Raw genomic sequence first — 10443 nt, 5'->3', positions numbered from 1 at the left:
ACAGGCAAACATCGCTTCCGGCCATTCCTCTGTATCCTGCGGCAGAGTGTTCCCGATTGCATCTCATAAGTCCTTCTAGATGAAACTAGTCACAGCGACAGTCATGGGGAAATAATATTAGAAATTATTACTTTTAATATACCTAGAATCCGAAATACAATCGACAGACTGAAAGCAAAACAAACAAGTGCCCAGACGCTATAGGCCGGCACGCGCCGAATGTAATAGAAGGAAATGTAATAGAATGTTAGGAAATGTAATACCAGTAAACCGGTACTTGAAGAAACCGCTAATCGAATTAGTCAAATAAAATAGTTAAATCCAATCGTAAATCAAAATATTGAATCCAAAAAGCGACGTTAACACCTCGGGTGGATAAAAATCGTTATACCTACTAGTTTTAACGTATGTCTATCGAGGATATAAGCAGCGGCTTCCTCGATAGGAGATTCATTAGTGTTTCTCTAGACCAGTGATTCCCAAAGTGGTCTATATCGACCCCTAGGGGTCTATGACAACCTGCAAGGGGTCTACGTCAGCGAAAAAAAAATTTGGGGGTCCATGAAATGAAAATGGGGGTCCACGATAGTGGATCTCAACACATACACTGATAGTACCTATTTACTTACATCATACTATCTTATAATATCAAAACATATACATTATTTATAAAAGTACCTATGAAGTAAAAAATTTATTATATATGTTTATAAAATTGTGTAAGTTGTAGGATGTTGGTATTCGCTTTGTGGTCACAATACATTTTGAACTTGTAAAAACCTGAGAGTCGCAGTCTCAGAGCTTCGCTAATTTGCACTGACTTGTTCAATTCGTCACTCTATAAATACGAATGTGGGACAAATACGTTTATTCGTTTCCTGAATCTTGAAAGGGAAAGTGCTAAGAAAATATTTTAAAAAATATAAACAGATAGTATATCATACAAATTATAGTGAGTCAGTGTTATTTTGTTTGAGAGTGCTGGAGAAAAGTAAGTACATTATTTTTTATTAAATTTTAGTTTTGTACTCGTAGTTAGCAAAGATAGATAAATTACGCCAATCATGACTTTAGTTATTAATAGTTTAATATTCAATCATGCAAAATTACACGAGTACTCCTCAATAGTTCCTTTTTGAAAGTTTTAGCAATCGGTATTATAATTACAGTGCAATCTCCGTAATTCGAGCTAATTGTTGCAAGAAGATGTTCGAATTATGGAATGTTTTCGGAAAAATCAACAAATATTTTTAATATACAGCTGCTGGATTATCTGTCTTATTTAAATAATTTAATTTTGCCCACAGATGACTGATGCCATGTCCGAACCTAAAAAGAAATGTAGACAGTACAGTGTTGATTATTTGAAATTTGGCTTCATTCCATCATTGCTGGACAAACAATCGCCTATGTGCCTTTTATGCAACAAAGTTTTGGGCAATGACGCTATGAAACCATCTAAACTGCAAGATCATCTGAGAAGATGCCACCCTGATAAAACAGAGAAAGATTTGAAATACTTTCAAACACTCAAAGATAAACTTCAGAAGAGACCTACACTGGACAGAATGTTCGCTTCGACGTCACAAAGAAATGATGATGGTTTGCGGGCGTCTTACAATATCTCGTTACTTATAGCAAAATCCGGAAAACCGCATACTATCGGAGAGAAGTTAATTTTGCCAGCCGTTGAAGAGGTTTTAAAAACTGTTTTACACAAACCTGCATCTGATATCATTAAAAGAATTCCCTTAAGCAACAATACTGTTGAAAGACGTATTGATGAAATGAGTTCTGATATTGAAAGCTTCTTATGTAATTATTTGCAAACGACCCATTTCTCTATACAACTGGACGAGTCAACTTTACCTGATAATGCAGCATTATTATTGGCATATGTTCGTTTTATTATGAATCAAGAAATCTACGAAGAACTGCTCTTCGCAAGAACTTTGATAACCGACACTAAAGGTGAATCAATATTTCATGTTTTGAAGGATTACTTCATTGAAAAAGCAATTCCTTTATCAAATATAATATCAGTAGCTACAGATGGAGCACCTGCCATGGTTGGACGTTATCGTGGATTTATAAGCTATTTAAAACAAAATGTGTCAGGGGTGTTAGCAATACATTGCGTCATCCATCGACAACATTTAGTTGCTAAAAATTTGAGTGTTAGATTGCATGAATCACTTTATTTAGTCATTGATGCAGTAAACCGAATCCGAAGCAACGCGTTCAATACGCGGTTATTTGCGCAGTTGTGTGAAGAAAATGACGAACACTTTCATCAATTACTCCTTCACACTGAAGTACGCTGGCTGTCGAAAGGCTTATGTTTGACAAGATTTTTTGCACTTTTTGAGACTATTTTAGAATTTCTGGATACTAAAGATAAAATTTTAAAAGAAAATTTAATGAAGAGGAAAACAGACATCGCCTATTTAACAGATTTGTTTACAAAATTTAATATGGTTAATTTGCAATTACAAGGCGACAGTTTAAATTTGATTAAAACAAAGTCCATCTTATCAGCGTTTCTTGCCAGAGTTAAACTAATGAAGCAAAATATTGGACGGGGCGAATTTTCTCAGTTCCCCAATTTGTCACAGACAAGCTGCCAGGAAGACGACGTTTCAACTTACGTTCAACATTTAAATGCCCTCTATTCAGATTTTGAATCTAGGTTTGAGGATATTTTGACTATGGTAATACCACCGTGGATAATTAATCCATATGGTGACATAGAAGAAACGAATGTCATAATACAAGAGGAACTGACTGAACTAAGTACAAACGAAGAACTTAAGGTTCAGTTTAAAAACGGATATCAGCAATTCTGGCTGCAAAACAACATACCCGTTACTTATCCCGTATTATGGAATATAGCGAGGAAATTTTTAATTTCCTTTCCATCGTCATACCTAGTGGAAAGGGGGTTCAGCGCTGTTACCAATCTCCTAACGAAAAAAAGAAACAGACTGGACATCATTAGCCGAGGAGATTTAAGATTAACCCTTACAAAATTGACGCCAAATGTTGATAATTTATTATTAAAGCATCAGGTTCATCCTTCTCACTAAAAATATTGACTTATTGCTTATGTTATTTTATTTATAGTTTATTTTATGTTTATTTAATGTTACGTATATTTTACATAACAGATACAAAATTTTATTTTGAGTAGTTTTAATTTAAATTCAATTAATAATTGTATAAATTAACATGTGTTTTTACTTTAAGTTTTTAACACTAAACTTCACTACGGTTAGAAATTTACAGGAAATCAATATCAGGTAAGTAGGGGGTCTACCCAACACGGAAAAACATGGGAAGGGGTCTACGACACAAAAAAGTTTGGGGAACTCTGGTCTAATATTTTGAGTTCCAAATTTCGTATGGGGAAGAAGAAGAAGAGCTCGTGGGGAAAAAATATACGCGATCCGTATCAGCTGGGAAAAACATGGGAAGGGGTCTACGACACAAAAAAGTTTGGGGAACTCTGTTCTAGATGATCCGCGAGTTCTCTATTTTTAAATTTAGAAACGATGCCCGAAACTTCTTGGTCGCGTGTTTGTTTCGCGAGCAACAAGTTATTATCTATTTCAGCGATATTAACACTTCTCTCTGGTATTTTAATGAACGATTTACGTGGCTTCTCCGGCAAGGGATTTCGTGAAAAGAAATCTGTATGGGCCATACGCTTTCCTTCTTTATACAAAACATCAAAATCAAAGGACTGTAAAAAGGCCCACTAAAAAGGTGTACTCAAGGAGTTAACTCAATTTTGTTACGAGATGCCCTTAAGAAATTGCAATCGGTAACGGCGGTAAATCTACGAGCCTGCAAATAATTTTGGAAGTGCTTTGCCATTTCGCAATTCGTATGAATAGTACGTTGATTCGGCAGGGGAAGTTCGATTATTATAGTACTCGATAACCCGTGGCCTATCGTCCACCTTTTGCAATAGAATTGCGCCATAATCCTCAGAGCTAGCATCTGTATGCAACTCTATCGGGTAGTTAGGGTTAAAGATCATAAGCACTGGTTCGCTTGTGAAGGCCGAAACTATTCGTTGACGAATTTCTTCATGTTTCGTCTTCCATTCTATATTACTCTTCCCGAAATCAATAGATAGAGAGGCCTCATTGTCCGAGAAAATCCCGGCAGAAACTGACGAAAGCCTATAAACTGACTTAACTGAGTGACTGTTTCTGGTGAAGGCAGAGCAGTTAACGCTCATATTATGTGAACGTTAGGCCGAATCTCGTCGGCCTCAATCTTGTACCCAAAGTATTCGATTGAAGTCTTCAAACAGGAACATTTTGCAATATTAAAGGAAAATCCTGCTTCTATAAGAATTTCTAACATAATTCGAAGTTTCTCTAAGCCTTCCACCATAGTACGAGCTACTATCATAATATCGTCCATATAAACGACGACGAAGGTATAGTAAAACAGATAGTGGATTCCTCAGTCCGAACGGCATGGTAAGTATTCAAGTATTCAAATCGGCCGTCGGGAGTAACAAACGCGGTACGCTCTATTGAGTTTGGGTGGACAGGAATCTGGTGAAACCCACTTGACATATCCAAACATGAGAAATAAAAAAAAGTCCCCACAAAGTCTAGCAATCTGATCAGAAATGAGAAGTAACGGATATCTATCCGGTACCGTGTTATTATTCAACTCACGGTAATCCACACATAAACAATCAGACCCGTCCTTTTTTTACGAGTAATACAGGACTTGCAAAGGGAGAACAACTAGGACAAACAACACCGGCCTTCATCAATTCATTCACCCTGCCTCTCACTAACTGCCTCTCGTCAGGGCTGAGCCGATAAGGCCGACTCTGAACAGTAATACTACGATCAATCAACCGTATTTCAAGCTGGCCCGTAGTAACGCGAGTGCGCGGGATACCCCTTATGAAAGACCTAGAGAACTCTGCCACGACAGAGAGCAATGGCAACCTATCGTCACCAATAACGTCAGTATCAATACTACTCAAATCCGCAGCGTCGCCCAACTCGGTACAAACATTGACCATTTTAGTCCTAGAAATGCTGAGACTCTTCAACGTCATACGCACATCAAATCGCTGACTAAGAGTTTCACGGCCGATCATTATATCATCTCTCATATGAGCATTCGAAACAACGTGAAACAAAACCTCCAAGGGGCTTTCGTTTACAACAACCTCCGTCAAGATCTGCACGGCACTATGTACGGTAGAACCGTCAATACCTCTCAAAACAACTACATTATCAATTCTTTTACCCAGAACATTGCGGCCACGGTCTCCTTTACAAGAAAACATTCCGCTCCGGAATTGAAACAGAATGAAAACGACTCATCCGATTGAGTCAGCAGACCCGAAGGCGTCGCGACTTCACACAAGTCCACTTGCTTCTCGTTGCTCACGCCTCCGTTGTCACTGCTGGTCGAAGGGCACCTCGAAGCGATATGTCCAATAATCCGACACTTAAAACAAGTCACGCAACTCCTCTGCCACGGCGTCTTGTCAGTGAGCTGATTGCTTCGAAATGACGCCTTACCCTTTTTTTTTCTTCAAGCGGCAATTGGCGATCTTATGGCTCGCTTTTTCACAATGGTGACATTTCATCGTAGGCCATATTTTTTGACGGTTTTCAGTTGTTGCCGCCGAATCTTCCAAAATTGGTGCGGCCTTTTCGTATATAAAAATGCCCTTAGTCATTTTGCAGCTGTATCCTGGTTTTTATAACGGTAGTAAACGCCAATCTTTGTAGTCTGTTGTCGAACTGAGCACTGTGAGCCAGCACAACGGGATTAATTGAAATTGTTTATGAAAGTCACATGATCCGACCCGTCTTCATGATTATGATACTGTTAGAGTAGTTTCGCTCAAATCCATATTTAGAGGACAGCCAATAGACTATGAGCGAGACGATAGTCAATAGAAATCAAGAAAAAAGGTTAGGCAACAAAGGAAATTATCTCAAGTCTTAGTCTAACGAGGAATGTCTCTGAGTGTACACGTGTTAAGAAGAATAAGTGGTATTGAGAATTGTATTCTCACAAAAGTATACTTGTATTATTTTCCACGAGAGAAGTACTAGTGGTATCACGTTTTCAAAAGTAATAAAGTCAAACTTAGTTCAACATTATCTCGATTCCCTTATTCCTTCAACAGATACTCTTAGCGTTGAGTATCAACATCGCGGCTTTAAGTTTGTCTTTTTCGCTTTATGAAGTGTTGTAGTATAAACTACGCGTCGAAGCCCTTGGCATTATGCGCCACGCAGGTCACGCGTTGAAACGATTTTCTTTTTGGATCGCATGCGAAATCTGAAAACGGCCTTACAGGGTACCTTACCTCGTCAAAAATGTATTTACTCTCATACGTCGCAAGCCGGGCATACCCTCACGAGATCGATATTGTTTACACAGGATGTGCAGACTTGCTGAACGACACACGCTCTTTCCTTTTCCCTTTTGTTTGATAAATAGCGTATTTATGTGATGGCAGTCGAAACATTCAAAGGCAGGGAGAGTCGCATCGCAGAGCGGTTGTCCGAAACAGCTACCACACTTGAGAGAGCACTTACGCTCTGCATCGTGCGTGTAGACCTAGTTACACGGTAAACAAAATCCGTGACTCCCCAACGCACCGCCTAAATTTAAAATAGGCTGATAGTACTCCGAATTATTATAATACAAGATGCGGTCCGTACCCACGGTCTACCGTGGTTTTCCCGGACTGTTCGCGCTATCGACTATCTACGCTCCGTCGTACAGCTTCTCTCACCGCTACCTATATTGTTAAACTCCTAAAAAACAATGGCTATACCCCTCGGGGCGAGGTACGATTTCCGGAATACCGCAGCCTTCAGTGAGTATGTCTACACAGGGGTCTGTCACAAGCTCGAGTGCAAGTCGTTTTTGGAATCTACTTTGGAGTATAGGCAATGTCGACTAGTTTTTTATAATTTTAATGGAGATGATGTTGATTAAGTTTCCAGCTACAGAAAAACAAAAGTTTTATGACGTTTCGGCCCGGTTTTGGGCTCTGTTCAGGTAATTTATAAATCTACAGAAAATATAAGAAAAGAAAACTAATTCTAACATACGTTCTAGCAATTTAAACTTTGTTTATGTATTACAATTTGTGAAATTAAATCTTTGTGAGACATTTGTATAGAAACTTTGTGAGACACTTTTTCTTAAATACTTACAGGTGCGTTAAGGATGAGTCATGTCGTTAATATTAGATAGTATTCCCCGTATAAAAAAATGTACAGAGTCAGGAATTAAAATGTAATGATGTCAAAGGATAAAAAGATATATCGCCCTCTCTTTTTGATACGTCTCATCGTCCTACAATACGATATAATCTCAGGTTATAAGAGATAAGTAAAAGGTAAATACTAGCATATCAGTATACAGGGTGTTCCGAAATTATCTGACCCGGTGGGTATGACGGTATTCGGGAGGCTTCACTGATCACGAAAATGACCTTTCTTTTGTCCGGAAGCTCCTTGTTTTTAAACGGGAGCAGGTCAAACTTGACCGTTAATGCGAGGTGTCAACAGAAACGTAGGCTTCTACGAACTCTGAGTTTCCTTCTCTCGCTTTTGTTTCTCAGTGGCTGTGGGCAGACTGAAGCCATACCTATTAGATATCAATCGCTGAGAACAGTGACGTACTGACTGAAAACTGCAATATCCTATGATAATGTAGGAAATAATAAAGATCTGTCGCAGTAGATAAATCTGAAATCTGTCGCCTACAAGTATTGTTTGACTGGGTGTGGACGATAAAAGCTTTACATATATCTGCTTTTCTCTCTCAGATCCCATACTATGTCAGCACTAATACTTTCTATGCTTCTCTAATTTAATTTTACGATAATGTTATTATTCCAAGACTGAACCGTATTATGAATGCGCCGGATGGAATGCCCATTTCTTTACGATCTTGTTAACCAATTTTTTAATCAATTTTCGATCTTCACAAAATTTGCATTCAACAAATGAATTTTGTCCGTTAGTATGTTATCTGTAATGGATAATACAAATAAAAATTCGAGGAAAAGATCCAGGAACGAGAGTAACTGAAAGCGAAACAAGAAAAAAAAATCCAGAAATCACGTATGCTTACAGCTTAAATTCAATCCATTGTAAATAATAATAAAAGTCTATTATTTTGATTTATTGAGTGACCGTATAATTACCTAGTTTAATTTTTAAAAGTTTAATTTTTTCCTGAAAGTACATTTTCAGTTGATTATAGTAGTATAAGTTTGGGGGTTCTGGATCAAGCGCTTCTTGCAAGCGCAGTGGCGGGGTCAAAGTTATTCTAGAAAAATCTACGTATCGGTTGTTCAAATGCGCAATACCGAACGTTATATCGTAGAGTCGTGCGTCGAGAATGCAGTCCCTCATCCTCCAAGGTGCAAATTACTTGTAGGAGATACGTAACTGCCCGACGCAACTTCGTAGAAGAAGGGCTAAGGTTCATTCCGTTTTAATCCGTGCGCAAGTAGGCCGTAGGCAACTGGGTCCGTGAATGTTACGAGATCCGTGCACAAGTGGGCCGTGGGCATCTGGGTCAACGTAGATTTTAGTCCGTGCGCAAAAGGACCGTGGGCATCTGGGTCAAGGTATATTTCAACCCGTGTGCAAGTGGTCCGTGGGCAAGCTGTCGGTGCGCATTTGGTTCTGCGGGCATGCGGCCTATGCACATCTGGACACCACTCCCATGAAAATTGTGCTTCACCCACAAATTTATCCTTTTGTATTTAGCCGGTAGATGCTTCCATGGACAAGGTGGTTGAAAGAGAAAAGTTGCAGGCTCGGGGAAATTGCTGCGGACTCCAATCATGGATAGCTCCTTCAGAACAAACCGGTTCGAGGGTATCTTGAAACCTTGTACGTCCACGATGAATTCCATTTTTTCTATGAACTGCGCAGGGAGTGCCTCTTTATACCAATTTTTTCACCCCACCACTGATCGGGTTGTAATCAACTACACAATCGTGTAGGATCAGGCAGAATGCCAATATATCGGCAGGGAAATTGTCTTGCGCCTCGAATTCCAGACGAATATTGACAGGTCCAAGTTCGAGGGACTCGTTTTACTTGCAGCAATCGATAACGATCAATGGAGCATACTCAAGAAATTCATTCTTCTTCAGCAAAGGCTCAGGATCCTTACCATAGAACGTAGCTTGAAAGTTTGCGTACATCTCATACAGCAAAGCAAACTGATTATGATCAATGTCAAGATTCAGATTTACGTAGGGATAACATTGCGAATTCAAAAAGAGCTTAACGTCTCTGACGTTGCAGTGGTCAAAGTGACTAGCGTTCTTTTTTTTCTTGTTTTTTCTGCTCGTCTGGAAACCCAGTATCACGTATCGTGGTTTTTCTAACTGAGTCGACATCTTGACGGTCCACACGTGTTTCGAAGTGTTGGGGAATAGAGGGTACTCGTACAGCTTCCAGGTACGAAAGATCACGGAGATGGGTACATCCCTCTCGATGAATCTCAGCAGTTGTATCTTTCGTCAATCTGACACTTTTACGTACGGTATCAGCCATTCCAATTTATGAATTTGCATTCTTTCGGAGTAGTTTGCACTATTGCATTGACATCGCTCTTTGCTCTCGTGAGAATCAACTCGTGTTTAGCGTTAACGACGATCTTGCGATAATCTTCGGCGAAACCTAATATCAGACTCAGCGGTATGGCTACGTCGAAGTAACCGTCTGCATTGGTCAACTTCTCCCGTTCTCTGACGTCGAGCCAACCGGCGTTCTCCATCAAGGATCGTTGCCCGGGACTCAGGGAAGCATATCCTTCATGAGACTCGTGATACCGACGTTCTTGTTCCGGTCGATCTTTATAGCATTCATTTCATAGCGAATCTCCTCGAAGAAATGGCAAATAGCATTATTGACCAGAGTCGTGCTCGCAGTAGCTGTAGACCCATCTTCCTTGACCAGCTTTCCATAAACGTGCAGCGAATTTTTGCTCGGTAGTAAGCATAGCATAGGTATAGCTCTTGATGTTAAACGGAGATTCAAACCTCGTCGCTGTTGTTAAACGTTGACGAGGCGTAAGATTGATGCGCATGCGTTTCACAGTGTGCTATAGATTCATCGAAGACGATCGGTGTCTGAATGTTCAGCGTTTCTTCTTCCATTGTACGCGGCAGACGAAAAGAATGCAACAGAACGAACGCTTTACTTTCCTCTTGTGACTTTGAATCGTAGATTTTCCAGAAACAAGACGTTTTGACGTGTTAGCGCCTTGAGAAACGGTCGACGACTAATCCCTCTTTGGCATATCGGTCTACTATTATAACCACTGCCGATTTTCCTATTGTAGACGATACCCATTATCGCATGGATTTGACGTGCAGCCTGATCGTTATGACTTCTTGAAAATTCA

The 10443-nt window shown here is 39.6% G+C and overlaps 1 protein-coding gene across 1 annotated transcript; it reads left to right on the top strand.

Moving 5' to 3' along the window:
- Nucleotides 1-1273: 1273 nt before the first annotated feature.
- Nucleotides 1274-5371, top strand: LOC112494520 (protein ZBED8-like). The gene is made up of 3 exons (XM_025086132.1): nucleotides 1274-2876; nucleotides 3247-3299; nucleotides 4837-5371. Exons 1-3 carry the CDS (start codon nucleotides 1308-1310, stop codon nucleotides 5369-5371), a joined length of 2157 nt encoding a protein of 718 aa, XP_024941900.1. The 5' UTR covers nucleotides 1274-1307.
- Nucleotides 5372-10443: the final 5072 nt, after the last annotated feature.

Source organism: Cephus cinctus, unplaced genomic scaffold, assembly GCF_000341935.2.
Source record: "Cephus cinctus unplaced genomic scaffold, Ccin1 Ccin1_scaffold0063, whole genome shotgun sequence".
NCBI lineage: Eukaryota > Metazoa > Arthropoda > Insecta > Hymenoptera > Cephidae > Cephus > Cephus cinctus.
Note: the sequence above shows the minus strand (reverse complement) of the source record. Positions and strands in the feature narration are given on the sequence as shown.

What these genes read in the sequence shown, in the direction of transcription:
- LOC112494520 (XM_025086132.1), top strand. Translation starts at nt 1,308, where the DNA reads ATGACTGATGCCATGTCCGAACCTAAAAAGAAATGTAGACAGTACAGT. An exon ending in ACATACCCGTTACTTATCCC is followed by an intron (nt 2,877 to 3,246) that starts GTATTATGGAAT and finishes TTTTACTTTAAG; the next exon opens with TTTTTAACACTAAACTTCAC. An exon ending in TTACAGGAAATCAATATCAG is followed by an intron (nt 3,300 to 4,836) that starts GTAAGTAGGGGG and finishes GCCTCTCGTCAG; the next exon opens with GGCTGAGCCGATAAGGCCGA.